The sequence below is a fragment of the Sphaeramia orbicularis genome, chromosome 6 (assembly GCF_902148855.1).
Source record: "Sphaeramia orbicularis chromosome 6, fSphaOr1.1, whole genome shotgun sequence".
NCBI classification, from domain to species: Eukaryota; Metazoa; Chordata; class Actinopteri; order Kurtiformes; family Apogonidae; genus Sphaeramia; species Sphaeramia orbicularis.
The window spans coordinates 54992347-55009814 of NC_043962.1; the positions used below are offsets into that span (position 1 = coordinate 54992347).

General features: G+C 42.4%; 2 protein-coding genes across 4 annotated transcripts in view; both read left to right on the forward strand.

The window, feature by feature from the left end:
* Positions 1-17468, forward strand: part of LOC115421075 (low affinity immunoglobulin gamma Fc region receptor II-like) — a 299216-nt gene that overhangs the window by 105367 nt on the left and 176381 nt on the right. Inside the window, exons 1-2 of one of the 3 annotated variants that reach the window (XM_030136783.1) lie at positions 11541-11579; positions 12676-12717. The exons of the other annotated variants lie outside the window; for them this stretch is intronic. Coding sequence (XP_029992643.1) covers positions 11555-11579; positions 12676-12717 — 67 coding nt within the window. The 5' untranslated portion in view covers positions 11541-11554. Of the gene's footprint in view, positions 1-11540; positions 11580-12675; positions 12718-17468 lie in introns of those variants that run through there. 3 annotated transcript variants of the gene reach the window in all.
* On the forward strand, positions 3749-10471 carry LOC115421081 (uncharacterized). The gene is made up of 9 exons (XM_030136792.1): positions 3749-3794; positions 6850-6891; positions 6984-7241; positions 7633-7875; positions 8467-8571; positions 8744-8818; positions 8899-8955; positions 10038-10103; positions 10192-10471. The coding sequence occupies exons 1-9, from the start codon at positions 3764-3766 to the stop codon at positions 10245-10247; spliced, it is 933 nt and encodes a 310-aa protein (XP_029992652.1). The 5' UTR covers positions 3749-3763; the 3' UTR covers positions 10248-10471.

The following is a 17468-nucleotide window of genomic DNA, read 5'->3' on the forward strand; positions in this document are numbered from 1 at the left end:
TCGCCCTGAGTACCTTAAGTCTCTGGATGTGCAGGGACTGTCTTGGTTGACACGTCTCTATAACATCGCGTGGTGGTCGGGGACAGTACCTCTGGATTGGCAAACCGGGGTGGTGGTCCCCCTATTTAAGAAGGGGGACCGGAGGATGTGCTCCAACTATAGGGGGATCACACTCCTCAGCCTCCCGGGGAAAGTCTATTCCAGGGTACTGGAGAGGAGGATCTGACCGATAGTCGAACCTCGGATCCAGGAGGAACAATGCGGTTTTCGTCCTGGTCGCGGAACACTGGACCAGCTCTATATCCTCCATCGGGTGCTCGAGGGTTCATGGGAGTTCGCCCAACCAGTCCACATGTGTTTTGTGGATTTGGAGAAGGCATTCGACCGTGTCCCTCGTGATATCCTTTGGGGGGTGCTTCGGGAGTATGGGGTCCGGGGCCCTCTGTTAAGGGCAGTTCGGTCCTTGTATGACCGAAGCAGGAGCCTGGTTCGCATTGCCGGCAGTAAGTCAGACCTGTTTCAGGTGCATGTTGGACTCCGGCAGGGATGCCCTTTGTCACCGGTTCTGTTCATAATTTTTTATGGACAGAATTTCTAGGCACAGCCAGGGGCCGGAGGGGGTCCGGTTTGGGGACCACAGGATTTCGTCTCTGCTTTTTGCAGATGATGTTGTCCTGTTGGCCTCATCGAACCTGGACCTTCAGCGTGCACTGGGGCGGTTTGCAGCCGAGTGTGAAGCGAGCGGGATGAGGATCAGCACCTCCAAATTCGAGGCTGTGGTTCTCGACCGGAAAAAGGTGGTGTGCCCTCTCCGGGTCGGTGGGCAGTCTTTGCCAAAGTGGAGGAGTTTAAGTATCTTGGGGTCTTGTTCACGAGTGAGGGAAGAATGGAGCGTGAGATTGACAGACGGATCGGTGCAGCATCTGCAGTGATGCAGTCGTTGTACCGGTCTGTTGTGGTGAAGAAGGAACTGAGCCGAGAGGCAAAGCTCTCGATTTACCGCTCAATCTACGTTCCTACCCTCACCTATGGTCATGAGCTTTGGGTCATGACTGAAAGGACAAGATCCTGGATACAAGTGGTCGAAATGAGTTTCCTCCGTCGGGTGGCTGGGCGCACCCTTAGGGATAGGGTGAGGAGCTCAGTCACCAGGGAGGAGCTCGGAGTAGAGCCGCTGCTCCTCCGCGTCGAGAGGGGCCGGCTGAGGTGGCTCAGGCATCTGTTTAGCATGCCTCCTGGACGCCTCCCTGGGGAGGTGTTCCGGGCATGTCCCACCGGGAGGAGACCTGGGGGAAGACCCAGGACACGCTGGAGAGACTATGTCTGTGGGCTGGACTGGGAACGCCTCGGGATCCCCCCGGAAGAGCTGGAGGAGGAGTCTGGGAGAGGGAAGTCTGGGCATCCCTGCTGAGACTGTTACCCCCGCGACCCGGCCCCGGATAAAGCAGAGGATAATGAATGAATGAATGAAAGAATAGAATAGAATAGAATAGAATAGAATAGAATAGAATAGAATAGAATAGAATAGAATAGAATAGAACTTTATTTTCACTGTTTCAGGAACAATGAAAATCCGTTTTGCAGCTCTGTCTCTGAAAAATATCACAAAAACTGTACCAACAAATAATAATAATATACAAAATTACAAAGAAATACTACACTGTAGAAAAGCAAAAAAAAAAACAAAAAAAACCCAAACAAACAAAAACGTATTATTCCAGCTGCTGGGGTGCCAAAAAATACTTTTAAATAATAGAAAATAATCATCTCATAAAAATACAGTAATTTTCCATGATTAAAATACAGTTTTTTGCCCAAACTTTACATGAGATTTTGTTTTGTTTTTTTGTTGTTGTTGACTTTTTAATGTTTAATAAAGAATATTTACATGTATTAAAATGATCAAATTACAGATAAATATAAACATATATATATATATATATATATATATATATATATATATATATATATATATATATATATATATATAGATAGATAGATAGATATATATAGATAGATATATATAGATATAGATATGTATAATTTTCAGTGAGACTCAGTTGTCCAATCCACTGATAAAAACTGTATTTGGACAGTTTATCAGTGCTTATACATGTTATACATTCACAAAAATACATTTATTCAACATTTTTGTTGTGAAACCTCCTGTAATTACACAAGATATTTGTCAATTAACAAACAAGTCTGGTTAAACTTACAGAACAAATACTTCTTTTACAGTTAATTGTCAGTAATTTTATCTCAATTTTATTTATTTATTTATTTATTTTTACAATAGTAAACTTTAAATTAACAGTTTAATCTTATAAATACAAAAGAAGCATTTGTGAAAGTCCGATACATTTGTAAATGTATTTTAACTGAATTTTTTCTGTGAAAAAAGAAAAAAAAATATTTAAAAAAAAAAAGGGAATTTTATGGTTATTCACAGTTACAGTTTTTTCATGTTATTTTCCATTTCACATGTAAAATCAAAGTCTATTTTTTTTTCATTTCATTGATATATTCCTGTATCATAAAATAATAACTGAACCTCTGTGTCAGTGATCAGCTGTTTTTGTCTCCACAGCGCCTCTGAATGTGAGTCCAAACTGGTCCCAGTTCTTCAAAGACCAGTCGGTGTCTCTGAGCTGTGAGGACGATGGACCTGGATGGACTCTGAGGAGGAACACCAGCAGAGAGACCAGGACTCGGTGTGACCTTTGGGGAGAAGAGACTGGACCGTCCTGTACCGTGGCCTACGTCGACCCTCTGGACAGTGGTGTGTACTGGTGTGAGTCCTCAGAGGGACAGACCAGGACCAGCATCAACATCAGCGTGACTGGTAAGAACAGACTGTGGTGTCGGAGCTGCTGAAGCCCAGAGGAAACACATCCAGACTGAAGTCAGGGCCTGGTTCACACCTGCGTGAACCTGTGTGTCTGTGTCCAGGTGGACCGCTGGTCCTGCACAGTCCTGTCCTCCCTGTGATGGAGGGACTGGAAGTGTCTCTACACTGTCAGACACGCACTTCCTCCATGGATGGATAATAGATAGATGATGGATGGATAGATGGATGAATGAATATCTGGATGGATGGATGGATGGATGAATGGATGGATAAGTGGATGACAGATGATGGATGGATAGATGGATGAATGAATATCTGGATGGATGAATGGATGGATGGATGAATGGATGGATAAGTGGATGACAGACGATGGATGGATAGATGGATGAATGAATATCTGGATGGATGGATGGATGACAGATGATGGATGGATGACATTAATAGTATTTATTACAATAAAATGATCTGAGTTTAATCTCTCAGTCTCTGACTCTTATGAGTTTTTCCTCATATTTATATAATACAGTATGAACAGAAAATATCCATGTTTTATTTCTTGTACTTTTAATCAGAAAACTGATTAATTGAATTATTCTTCAAGAATATCTGAGGTTTTTGAACTGAGTTGTTTTATTTTTTATTGTTGAGTTTGATTAAACTGAGCCCAGTCACAAACACTTCTGTCATAATTCCAAACCCATGTGGTACTGGTCATATTTAAAGGGGTTTCCTTTGTCTGTATAGACCTGATGACTCACTCCATGTGACCTCTGACCTTCACACTGATCTGGTTATCACGGTAACAGCAAAAAAAACAACAATGAAAAAAATGAAGAAAAAAAAAAAGGAAGCAGCTCAGAAAGTGGAGAATAAAGAAAAGCAGAAGTTTGTGTTAGTTCCTGTTCAGACGACATGAAGACTCGGTGTGTGTTCCATCGTCTCGGTGAGTCCAACCATCAAACACTGGCCTGATCGATCACTGATCGGACCCATGGGTTCCTGATCAGGTCCACTTGAACAGGATGAGGTCAAAGGTCAACGTTCAGACGGAAAGGAGCAGTTTGATCCTGGGTTTGATGTGTCGACTGGAACTGACCTTAAAGGCGTTTCCATGGCGCCAGACGACAACACACAAACAGCTGATTGGACCGATGATTGATCTGTATTGATTAGAAGTCAAACATTATTAGTGTTGATTGGTTCCATTAGAGTCAGTTTGAACATTTGGATCAAAGAAGTCCATCTGTCCTTCAGAAGTGTTCAACTGAACCTTCTGCTGTGGAGTTGAATGACAGCTGTCAATCAAACAAAGGTCTGTTTAGTCTGGATTAACTGGTCTGTTTAGTCTGGATTAACTGGTCTGTTTAGTCTGGTTTAACTGGTCTGTTTAGTCTGGTTAAACTGGTCTGTTTAGCCTGGTTTAACTGGTCTGTTTAGTCTGGATTACCTGGTCTGTTTAGTCTGGTTAAACTGGTCTGTTTAGTCTGGTTTAACTGGTCTGTTTAGCCTGGTTTAACTGGTGTGTTTAGTATGGATTAACTGGTCTGTGTAGTCTGTTTAAACTGGTCTTTTTAGTCTGTTTAAACTGGTCTGTTTAGTCTGGTTTAACTGGTCTGTTTAGCCTGGTTTAACTGGTGTGTTTAGTATGGATTAACTGGTCTGTGTAGTCTGGTTAAACTGGTCTGTTTAGTCTAGTTAAACTGGTCTCTGGTGGGTCTGTTTAGTCTGGATTAACTGGTCTGTTTAGTCTGGTTAAACCGGTCTGTTTAGTCTGGATTAACCGGTCTGTTTAGTCTGGATTAACTGGTCTGTTTAGTCTGGTTAAACCGGTCTGTTTAGTCTGGATTAACTGGTCTGTTTAGTCTGGTTAAACTGGTCTGTTTAGTCTAGTTAAACTGGTCTCTGGTGGGTCTGTTTAGTCTGGATTAACTGGTCTGTTTAGTCTGGTTAAACCGGTCTGTTTAGTCTGGATTAACCGGTCTGTTTAGTCTGGATTAACTGGTCTGTTTAGTCTGGATTAACTGGTCTGTTTAGTCTGGTTTAACTGGTCTGTTTAGTCTGGTTTAACTGGTATCTGGTAGGTCTGTTTAGTCTGGTTAAACTGGTCTGTTTAGTCTGGTTAAACTGGTCTCTGGTAGGTCTATTTAGTCTAGTTAAACTGGTCTGTTTAGTCTGGTTAAACTGGTCTCTGGTAGGTCTTTTTAGTCTAGTTAAACTGGTCTGTTTAGTCTGGTTAAACTGGTCTCTGGTAGGTCTGTTTAGTCTAGTTAAACTGGTCTGTTTAGTCTGGTTAAACTGGTCTGTTTAGTCTGGTTAAACTGGTCTTTTTAGTCTGGTTAAACTGGTCTCTGATAGGTCTGTTTAGTCTGGTTAAACTGGTCTGTTTAGTCTGGTTAAACTGCTCTCTGACGAGTCTGTTTAGTCTGGTTAAAGTGGTCTGTTTGGTCTGGTTAAACTGGTCTCTGGTGGGTCTGTTTAGTCTGGTTAAAGTGATCCGTTTAGTCTGGTTAAAGTGGTCTCTGGTGGGTCTGTTTAGTCTGGATTAACTGGTCTGTTTAGTCTGGTTAAACCGGTCTGTTTAGTCTGGATTAACTGGTCTGTTTAGTCTGGATTAACTGGTCTGTTTAGTCTGGTTTAACTGGTCTCTGGTAGGTATTTTTAGTCTGGTTTAACTGGTGTGTTTAGTCTGGTTAAACTGGTCTCCGGTAGGTCTGTTTAGTCTAGTTAAACTGGTCTTTTTAGTATGGTTAAACTGGTCTCTGGTGAGTCTGTTTAGTCTGGTTTAGCTGGTCTGTTCAGTCTGGTTAAAGTGGTCTCTGGTAGGTATGTTTAGTCTAGTTAAACTGGTCTGTTCAGTCTAGTTAAACTGGTCTCTGGTGAGTCTGATTAGTCTGGTTTAAATGGTCTGTTTAGTCTGGTTAAAATGGTCTGTTTAGTCTTTTTGACTGGTCTCTGGTGGGTCTGTTTAGTCTGGTTAAACTGGTCTCTGGTGGGTCTGTTTAGTCTGGATTAACTCGTCTGTTTAGTCTGGTTAAACTGGTCTGTTTAGTCTGGATTAACTGGTCTGTTTAGTCTGGATTAACTGGTCTGTTTAGTCTGGATTAACTGGTCTCTGGTAGGTCTCTTTAGTCTGGTTTAACTGGTCTGTTTAGTCTTGTTAAACTGCTCTTTTTAGTCTGGTTAAACTGATCTCTGGTAGGTCTGTTTAGTCTAGTTAAACTGGTCTGTTTAGTCTAGTTAAACTGGTCTGTCTAGTCTGGTTAAACTGGTCTGTTTAGTCTGGTTTAACCGGTCTTTTTAGTCTGGTTTCAACTGGTCTCTGGTGGGTCTGTTTAGTCTGGTTAAACTGGTCTGTTTAGTCTGGTTTAACTGGTCTCTGGTGGGTCTGTTTAGTCTGGTTTAACTGGTCTCTGGTGGGTCATTTTAGTCTGGTTAAACTGGTCTTTTTAGTCCAGTTAAACTGGTCTGTGGTGGGTCATTTTAGTCTGGTTAAACTGGTCTTTTTAGTCTGGTTAAACTGGTCTGTGGTGGGTCTTTTTAGTCTGTTAGTCTGGTTTAGCTGGTCTCTGGTGGGTCATTTTAGTCTGGTTAAACTGGTCTTTTTAGTCTGGTTAAACTGGTCTCTGGTGGGTCATTTTAATCTGGTTAAACTGGTCTGTTTGGTCTGGTTAAACTGGTCACTGTCTGTCTGTCCACTTCCTTAAACTGACTCTGGATCAGATTAAGTTGTTTTTTTGTTCAGACTGAACTCTGTCTCACAAACATGTCCAACCAGACACCATTAGTGAAGGAAGATGCTCCACTGTGGACAACAGAGGACAACCACAACACTGGGGTCATTGGACACTGTTGGTTTGGGTTGACCTCTGACCTGTGTCCTCTGACCTCTGACCTGTGTCCTCTGACCTGTGTCCTCTGTCCTCTGACCTGTGTCCTCTGACCTGTGTCCTCTGACCTGTGTCCTCTGTCCTCTGACCTGTGTCCTCTGTCCTCTTCAGGTGTCTGTGTCCTGCTGCTGTCTGGACTGACTGTTTCTTCAGGTGAGATGATGAATTCAACCAATCAGACTCAATAACAGTTGGACATTTGGTCCATGTGTCTTTAACCTGTTGAATGTGTTGACGCTGTCCAGTCTCTGTGGACGTCTTTCCAAACGTTCAGCAGTTCTTCAGAGGAGACAGTTTGTCTGTGGGTTGTGCAGATGTTCAGACAGATGGATGGACAGTGAAGAGGACACTGACGAACGGAAACACTGGGACATGTGCAGAGTTTGGAAGGATAGACGGGTCATTCTGCGTTGTCAATGGTCTCACACTAGGGGCCAGTGGAGTTTACTGGTGTGAGACCAGTTCAGGACAGCAGAGTGACCAGGTGTCCATCACTGTAACAGGTGAATAAACTGAGCTGTGATTGGTTGAAGTGTGTCTCTAACAGGATTGGTGGTTCCTGAGGGAAGTCCAGCTTTAACTGGAGGTTTCCAGTGTGGCCTTGTGGGTAGCAGGTTCTGTTCCAGACAGTGGACGTGGACCACAGCTCAGTCTGACCACCAATCAGCTCTCTGTATAGTTGGTGTGAGGACAGTGGGCGGAGTCACACACATATTAGCTGTAGATGAGGACATCCCATATTCATCTAGTTTCAGATGTGGACACAGTTCAATGCTGAAGTCCCCCTTATGACCTTAGATCAGAACCACTGTTGGGAGTCCACTTCATGTGTGTGTCCTTTGTCTTTATTTGTGTCTCTGCTCTCATTTGTCCAACTCTGCTTGTATTTAACAGATATTTCTGTAATCTTGGACATCCCTGCACTTCCTGAGGAGACAGGAAGTGATGTCACTCTGCGCTGTAGAGTCAGAGATGGTTCAACAGTGAAAGCTGAGTTTATAAAAAACAGTCGGACACTCACATCTGTCCCAGTAGAAGAGTGGACCATCTCTGTAGACCACCTGTCTGATGCAGACCAGTACTCCTGTTATGTTCCATTGGTTGGTGAATCTCCATCGAGCAGCCTGAGGGTCAAAGGTGAGGACTGTGACATCACTTCCTGTTCATAAAGTACACATTACAGACAGAACATATGTAGGTCCCCTGGTGGACACTCATAGTACTGCAGTTCAACATTTTCACCACAATCAAACGTCTCCATCGTATGTTTCTATAAACACAGATCAAACCAACAGATAGAACATGGATCTTCAAATCTCTGGTCACATGTTCCATCTGTAAAGTTGGTTTCAGATTTGACAGCTCTTACAGCGGTTTGGTTTCTGATCCAGGATTCAGTTGAACTGAATTCATGTAGATCATGAACATATAAAGTCAAACCAAAGTGGTCCCAGTATAGATCCTTGTGGAACACCGGTCCATGTGTCTACATCAGTGCATTTCTAGACTGTCTTCTGTCTGTTATGAATGAGTGTAAATGTTGGACTTCCTGTTGGGTTCAGGGTTTGTTTCCACAGACGTTGTTCTTCATCTGGACCTGATCCATGGAACCAAACTTCTACGTCAACGTCAAATGAACTGAGACTGAAGACGATGTTCTGTTGTCTCCCAGAGTTTCCACTACCACTGATCCTACAACTTCATCCTCTGATCCTGGTTCCTCCCTAGGTTCAGGTTCTCTCTCTGGAACCACCATCTCGGTCATCATAGCTGTGGTCTCACTGGTTGTCCTGGTTCTGATTCTGGTTCTGCTGCTGTGGAAGAAACACAAAGGTGATGAACTGTCTCAACCAGACGTTAAATGTTTCATAAATGTCCCAGAGGTTTTGGTTCAGGTTAGTTTTAAGGGTCCAGTGTTCTGGTCCTGGTCCAGTGTTTTGGTCCTGGTCCCGGTCCTGGTTCACAGTGTAGTTCTGATGTGACTCCTCCTCTTCTTGCGTCTCAGGTGACAGTGACTCCTCCCCTCCTGTAGATGTCACGTATGCTGATGTCACCATCGCTCAGGCAGCCAATAGGAGAGGTAGGAGACACACCTGCACCTGAACCAGGTTCACTTAGATCCATGTGACCCGTTACCATGGTGATGTGTTTGTTTGACAGATAAACATCATGGAGAGGCTGAGACAGTGTACGCTGGAATCAAAACAAACACTGAAGGTAAACAAACAAATAAATAAATACATAAACCAACGACATTGTAGACTGTCACCATAAGGAACTGGACCTGATATGACTCAGCTTGTCCCAGTTCTGACCACGAGGAACATAAATGATGTTGAATGTAAAGTCCAGTAGCTGCTGTGTCTGGTACCAACGTCAGGGAGGCTGAGAATCCTCTGGGTGATGGATTAGAAAGTGTAGGGGAGTGGTTCCGACACAACAGGCTCTCAGTGCGTTTGGTCGTTCGTAGAAAGACGAACAAATCCTTGTTGTTGGAAGTGAAACGGTATCTGCGACTTCTGTTGGAATAATATGGCAGCAGTCGTCCTCTGGTGGGTCTTCAAGTCGCTCCAACCTGCTGATGATGCAAAGGAACATCATCAGTTCTATGAAATCCATCTGCTCTAACTGTTGTTGGTGATGAAACCATGGATGTGTTTGCAGATGCTCCTGGTCTGAGTCCAAGTGAAACCAGTCGGTAACTTTACCTAAAACCTTACGTGTCCACATACGTTAGACACTTTTACACAGATCCCGGAATAAAGGTCAGATGCTGATCTCACCTTTTTTTCCTTTTTTCCAATCGAAGGGGCGGGGACACAGCGGATAGTGGGACGTATCACTTCAGGGTCAGAAATAGCCCAAGCATAGCAGTGTTGCTAACCTCTCCAGAGTCAGTGTGTGTTTCACCGTTCCACAAATGTTAGCATAGATAGAGTCCTCCGCTAGAAGTGACCACAGCTGGTGGATCTGGGCGTGTCCCCAGTCCCACATCTGTCTGAAGGTGTTGATTTGTTTACTGTTAACGGCCCACGCTAATTTTTAAATCCCCCCGGTGTGGGAGAGGCAGCGGGTGGATACAAAGGCACTGGCATGGATTCCGTGGCAGTTGCCCCAAGTACTGTGGCTTCGTGCCACGGGTGAAAATACCTTGTTGCTTCAGCACCAGTGGCATCTAGCCGCGGCACCATGAGCACAAAGCCGTGGTACGTATGTTGGTATGTAGCCACGGCACCATTAGCATGAAGCTGTGGATCGAAGTGGTTTATTATGGAGTGAATAATTTTGACCTGTTTCAGGAGCTGAGGACGTCACCTACAGTCACGTCGTCATCAAAGGTCAGAGGTCATCCAGACGGAACCATGGTAACTGTGGCAACATTTTCTACGTCTTTTACCAGGGTTTTGTGGCATTTCGTTTTTGTTGTAAAAGTCTTTTTCGTGTTTTTCGCAGCTCAGTCATCTGATCCTGACGTGGTTTATTCATCGGTCAGACCAAGAAACACATGACCAGGAACACACAGCAGGTTACCACGGTAACCAACATCCATGTGTTTCATTCCTTAACCAGGAAATGTAGATCAGCTGGTGGGTGGAGCCGTCTGTTTTATTGGTGCAGAGCTGTGGATGTTCACTTTTGTTCCGTTGTATTTAATAGATGTGTTTTGTTTCTTTGCTCCACACTGCGCTCTGGTGGTGACGTCATGTATTAAATTAAACTGGACTGAATCCTGTTTCCTGTTCCGACCTTTTGTGTGCGACTTTTTCCATTGTTTCCAAACTGTCGGACTCTTCGACTCACCCACCCACGTTTATCCATGTCTTCGTCTAAAGTCATTATTTATGTCGAAAAGTCTGGAAATATCACAAAATCTTCGATTCTTACAAGAAATTGAAGATTTAATCAACATCATTTTATGACTTCTTTAAAAAAAAAATAAATGCGATAATTATATTAATGCAAAACACAGCTTTTCTTTGATTTCTGGTCAAATGTTTTTTTTCTTACTAAAAATACAACTTGTTTGATGTATTTTGTTGCATATTTTCCATTATTTTCAACTGGCCTTTGTGTTTTTGTCCTAAATTCAGTTGGCCTTCACTCAGATGTTGAACCGGTCTGGGACCCAGGTTCTGGGTCATGACTTACCACTTAAGAAAGTCGGACCCACACGAGTCATTTTTTTAACTAGTAACGACTCAGCAGACTTTGGTACATTTGAACAAATTTGGGTTTAGTTCAATAGTTTAGTTCAAGAGTTAGTTTAGTTTATTTAATTTGGTTTAGTTCAATTGTTTAGTTTAGTTCAATAGTTAGTTTAGTTTATTTAGTTTAGTTCAGTAGTTAGTTTATTTAGTTTAGTTCAATAGTTTAGTTACTTTAGTTTGGTTCAATAGTTACTGTAGTTTTATTGAATTAAGTTTCAATAAACAGGTTTTTGGTCGTTCTTCACACAGCGTCTCCTGTTTTGTGTTTTTTATGTCAATCAGGGACATTTTCTGTCAGTTCATTATTTTATTGTAAATATTGAAGTTTCAACTCTGACTTTGATCAACCTTAAAGGAAACTTCTCTCTGCCAACAGCAGCAGCATCATGGGTAATTTATTGTTTAGAGCACAACAGGAAAGTCCAGTTTACGAAACATCCTCATGAACGACAGCAGCTCCACCCCTTTTGGTTTCAACATTTAGCCATTGTTCCATATTCATGAAGCAATGGATTTCAATGCAGTTCCTCATTCAACAACTATATACGTCTGTAATAAAAATAAGAAAGAGGAACTGTGTTCATAAAGACGATCAGCATCAGAACAACATGAAGAACCCATCTGTTCTGTTGGGTGAGTTCAGACAGGCAGTCATGCATTCATTTGTTGATTTATTTTTTCATTCATCCATTCGTTATTTCATTCATTTGTTCATTTGTTTGTTTGTTCATTCGTTCATTCGTTCACTCGTTCATTCATTCGATCATTCATTCATTCATTCATTCATCTTCCAGTCCTGTCATCTGTCTTATCTTTAAACCCATTGTTCTTGTATAAAGGAGTTGATCGTCAGCGTACGATGTGATTTTGTTGATGTTTGACCTTTGAACGTCACATCAGCTGTTGAATGATGTGGGCTAAACTGGTCCTGGACCGTGTGGGTCCACATGGGTCCACCTCACATCCACTGGTCTGTTTGGGTGGTTGGACTCTCTGATGCTTTACAAACAGACTGAAGAACGAGGAGAACAGGAAATTGAACCAAGGCCTCACACTCAGCTTTCAACTGTCAGTGTTCGACCACAGGAAGTTTCAGCCGCTAACGTCAAAACCACAGCGTTGTCTTTGGTCGGAGACGAACGGAGGAAGACCGAGATAGGTTTGAGGACTTTAGAACCAACTCAGGGTTCCTCAGGGTTCTGCAAATGTTGTCCCATACCCAGTAGAACATGTGGAAGCTCAGACCAGGAGAAAATGCGTCTGAATAGTCAAACTAGTGCAGATGTTTGACTTCCTGTTCCAGGAGGCGGAGCTCCAAAAAACACATGAGCCTGATGTCATCCAGTCCATGACGTCACTGTCTGTGGTCTCAGGTTTGTCCACCTCTGGACAATGTCCAACTGGTCACATCAATGACAGACACACAACTGTTGAGCCAGCACTATGACCTGTGTCCTCTGACCTGTGTCCTCTGACCTGTGTCCTCTGACCTGTGTCCTCTGACCTCTGACCTGTGTCCTCTGTCCTGTGTCCTCTGACCTGTGTCCTCTGACCTGTGTCCTCTGACCTCTGACCTCTGACCTGTGTCCTCTGACCTGTGTCCTCTGACCTCTGACCTGTGTCCTCTGTCCTGTGTCCTCTGACCTGTGTCCTCTGACCTCTGTCCTCTGACCTGTGTCCTCTGACCTGTGTTCTCTGACCTCTGACCTGTGTCCTCTGTCCTCTTCAGGTGTCTGTGTCCTGCTGCTGTCTGGACTGACTGTTTCTTCAGGTGAGATGATGAATTCAACCAATCAGACTCAATAACAGTTGGACATTTGGTCCATGTGTCTTTAACCTGTTGAATGTGTTGACTCTGTCCAGTCTCTGTGGAAGTCTTTCCAAACCGTCAGCAGTTCTTCAGAGGAGACAGTTTGTCTGTGAGTTGTGCAGATGTTCAGACAGATGGATGGACAGTGAAGAGGACACTGACGAATGGAAACACTGAGACATGTGCAGAGTTTGGAAGGATGGACGGGTCATTCTGCGTTGTCGATGGTCTCACGCCAGTGTCCAGTGGAGTTTACTGGTGTGAAACCAGTTCAGGACAGCAGAGTGACCAGGTGTCCATCACTGTAACAGGTGAATAAACTGAGCTGTGATTGGGTGAAGTGTGTCTCTAACAGGATTGGTGGTTCCTGAGGGAAGTCCAGCTTTAACTGGAGGTTTCCAGTGTGGCCTTGTGGGTAGCAGGTTCTGTTCCAGACAGTGGACCAAGGTTATAATAGTTTGGGATTTTTAATTATAGTTTAGTTTTAATTAGTTTTGACTTGTTTTCTCTAATTCAGTTAGTTTTAATTAGTTTTTAGAGCAGGTTTGCTAGTTTTTATTCGTTGTCGTTTTTTTTCTGAATGCATAGTTTTAGTTCAGTTTAATTTTAGTATTTTTGGTAGTAGTAGTTTTGGATTTTTAATTATAGTTTAGTTTTAATTAGTTTTTAGTACATGTTTGCTAGTTTTTATTAGTTATCGTTTTTTTCTGAATGCTTAGTTTTAGTTGTAGTTTAGTTTAGTTTTAGTATTAGTTTTAGTTATTTCATATATTTTATCTTCCTCACTATTCTATTCAAAGAAATTAGTGAGGCATGGATCAGCAGGTTACCCTGGACACTTTATTTGGGGGTGGGGTTAGGGCGGCTCATTGACTGAGCAGAGACACAAACACATGTACAGTACGATGTAAAAATTCACTATAGCAGGTTGGGGGTGGGGGGGGGGGGGCGATCCATACACAATGTCACTTATGTGAAAACAATGCGAAGATGTGCAAAGCGTGAGAGGAAATGCACAAAGCAGCCAGCAGTAAACCAGACAGAAACATATTGTGGCATGTTTGCCGCAGTGCATTATGGGTAGTGGGTATTTTGTTGTAAATGTGTTATTTTTATGTGCAAGAATTCAGCGGGTTGTTGTGTTAGTACTAGTTTTGACTTAGTATGTGTATGGAAATGTTTATTGGCCTTTTTGTGTATTTTTTTTTATATTTTTGTAATTTCTAAAGTTGCACCCTGAGTGAGAGCCATAGGCAGAGCAATGGCTATCCTGTTGTGCTTCTTCAAACATGTTTTTCCCTATTTATCAAAGCAAAAGCATTACATATGTCCAGACTAGACACTGAACTAAATTTCTGCTAAGCTTCCACCTGTGCTAAAATATATAAACCAGCAAACCAGCAGTAAACCAAATAGAAACAAATATAAACCAGACAGAAATGTATATAAACCAGCAGTAAACCCTATACAAATGTATATAAACCGTATAAAAATGTACATAAACCACTTATAAACATATATAACCCAGTTCAGCAGCAGTATAAACCACACACCTTAGCAGATATCTCATCTCTTATAATGTTAAAAAAAAACGCTTGATGTTACCAGCTACAGCTAGCTGAATTAAAATGAAGCAAAGTTGGCTAATAATGGAACTGTAGATGATTAACAGGTTCCATCCCGCTGTCATTGGATTAGTTTTCCTCCTCTTTTCTCCTCTTCTAAACTGTGCAGTTCAGGCCTTGGAAGGCCTTTTCATGGTGATAAACTCTCCAGTCTTTACCTGGATGCTAGTTCAACTGTTGTAATTATCCAAATTACGTCCAAAAATAACGAAGCGAGACTCTCGGTTTAAAAATACACATTCATTTTACTGTGTGTGGAAACTTGAAAAACACACACAACTTTCTCACAACTTGTGGCATACATACATCTGCTTCTGTGAAAATTTCCTATGCTTCTTGGGTAATGCTAAGCCTCATGGGAAATGTAGTTATCTTAATCTTAGCATTCACTATGGCTTATTTTAGCTCAATTTTTAACATAAATCACAAATGAAATATACTGTATATTTTACTCAGAAATAAATGAACATGAAATTGCATATGCATCATGAAACCATAATAAATCCAAACACAAATCACTTGTACCCTTTCTTTCCCAGATAAAGTCACAACATCAACACCTGTCTGACTCTGTCATTCAGCTCCACTCTGTCTCTGTCACTCACACACACACTGAACAAAAAAACAAACAAACAAACAAACAAAAAACCCGACCCCACGCATCACTGAAGTAAATCCCAGACAGGACTGTGCTACTGTGTCCCAGCTTTAGTCTGTATGTTCCAGGTAGAGTGGGGACCAGAAGACGACTGGAAACCACCAGTGACCAGACATGATGGACTGTGAAGTGTCATATGGTGCCAACAGCTAAAACTGCTGGAGCGAAATAAATACATTTGATATCAATCCGACATTGACAAAGACGAAAACGAAGGGAATTTTATCCATAATTTTTATACGTTTTATTTAGTTTCGTGAGCACACAATACAGTCTCAGTTAGTTATCGTTTTTTCTTTTAATTAGAGTTTTTATTTACTTCAGTTAACGAAAATGTTTTTTCAATTTTAGTATTTGTCATTTCGTTGGTTTTCGTTAACAATTATAACCTTGCAGTGGACGTGGACCACAGCTCAGTCTGACCACCAATCAGCTCTCTGTATAGTTGGTGTGAGGACAGTGGGCGGAGTCACACACATATTAGCTGTAGATGAGGACATCCCATATTCATCTAGTTTCAGATGTGGACACAGTTCAATGTTGAAGTCCCCCTTATGACCTTAGATCAGAACCACTGTTGGGAGTCCACTTCATGTGTGTGTCCTTTTTCTTTATTTGTGTCTCTGCTCTCATTTGTCCAACTCTGCTTGTATTTAACAGATTTTTATGTAATCTTGGAGATCCCTGCACTTCCTGTGGAGACAGGAAGTGATGTCACTCTGCGCTGTAGAGTCAGAGGTGGTTCAACAGTGAAAGCTGAGTTTATAAAAAACAGTCGGATACTCACACCTGTCCCAGTAGAAGAGTTGACCATCCCTGTAGACCACCTGTCTGATGAAGACCAGTACTCCTGTTATGTTCCATTGGCTGGTGAATCTCCATCGAGCAGCCTGAGGGTCAAAGGTGAGGACTGTGACATCACTTCCTGTTCATAAAGTACACATTACAGACAGAACATATGTAGGTCCCCTGGTGGACACTCATAGTACTGCAGTTCAACATTTTCACCACAATCAAACGTCTCCATCGTATGTTTCTATAAACACAGATCAAACCAATAGATATGTAGCCGGATGACGGTGGAGTGAGTGAACAGACTCAAAAACAGAATTATAAATTATATTATCTTCCTCTCCGTGTCAAACCAAATTCCTGAACAACCATGCTGATTGGTTGTTTAGCAGGTCAATGCCCGGACATCCTTTGCAAATGACATTTACGAAGACAGATGATCTTAAGGAATGAGCCTAATGGAACTTGCTTACACTTAGTGACTGTTGTCCTCTCAACATCTGTGTTTCATTATGTGCTCATCCAGAGGTGAAGATGAACCCAGAAACGAACAAAGGACTGAATGATAAAATCCCTATATGTGCCATGTTAATAATGTATTACATTATGTGTTAATGTTGATTAACTCAGCACGTTAACTCTTTTATGCATGTAATACTTAAGCCATTTGCCTGACCTGTGGTTTCACATGTGTGTGTCCTGATCATGTTCACGGTAAAGTATGTGAAAGTAAGAGTATCACTGCTTATAGCATGTCTGAATAATCATGCTATTATTTTACTGATGCTTAAGTGAGGTTACAGGTGATGTATAAAGTTTAAGTGATCTTATTTGAGGATCTTATTTGACGATGCAAAGTTTTCTTACAAGGCTAAGCCACAGTCCTCTCCCCCTCTGTCTTCCCAAGAGGGAAGAGAAACGTGATATTTTTGAATATTCACGAGGAGGCGTTTTCCCGCCGAAAACAGACAAAGAAGGCAACGCCCCAAGGCATCGATAACTCATCTATATGCACGAGGAAGGCGTGGCAAGCTGGTTTTTGGACAAACTATAAAAGTAAATGAAACCAACTTTTCAGCAGAGAGCTTTTTCCACCCTCGCTGCTCTCACCTACGCAAAGAGAAGAGCTATCTCCACCTCTTCTGAGCTCTCACCTAAGAGCAGAGAGCTTTCTCCAAGGAGTCTTGACCATCTCCTTGGCTCTCAGAGCTGTTCTATCCTCTAAGCTCTCCAAAGAGCTTTATCATCTTCGCTGTTCTCCACTTCTCCTGGTGAGCTTTCCAGAACCAGCCGCCAGAGCCAGCTGTGAACCTCCTCCAGCCAGCAGAACTTCAGAACTCCAGACCTTCAGGCCTCCAGCGCAAGCACGTCGCTTCACAGCCTGTTCCTGCTTCGAACTACGTCAGAAGACTTCATCCATCCGCCGTCAAGGCCGTGCCAGTTGCTGCATCCGCACCGCAACAACTTGTAAGAAAACTTGCTCCTGATTTATCTGAGTTGGTGTTATTCCAAGTTAAGTAGGTTTACCTCAACGTAACCTCACTAACATTATAATCTCTTGAATATAGCTGTCTGCCAACTTAATTTACATATTCTCCTGTCCATAATCTCCTGCTCCTTTTGTTGTATTTGTCTCT

Excerpts from the sequence above, each read along its gene's own strand:
- LOC115421081 (XM_030136792.1), top strand. The coding sequence starts at position 3,764 with ATGAAGACTCGGTGTGTGTTCCATCGTCTCG. Across the intron at positions 6,892-6,983 it reads TGGACTGACTGTTTCTTCAG|TCTCTGTGGACGTCTTTCCA; the intron begins GTGAGATGATGA and ends GACGCTGTCCAG. Across the intron at positions 8,956-10,037 it reads AATCAAAACAAACACTGAAG|GAGCTGAGGACGTCACCTAC; the intron begins GTAAACAAACAA and ends GACCTGTTTCAG.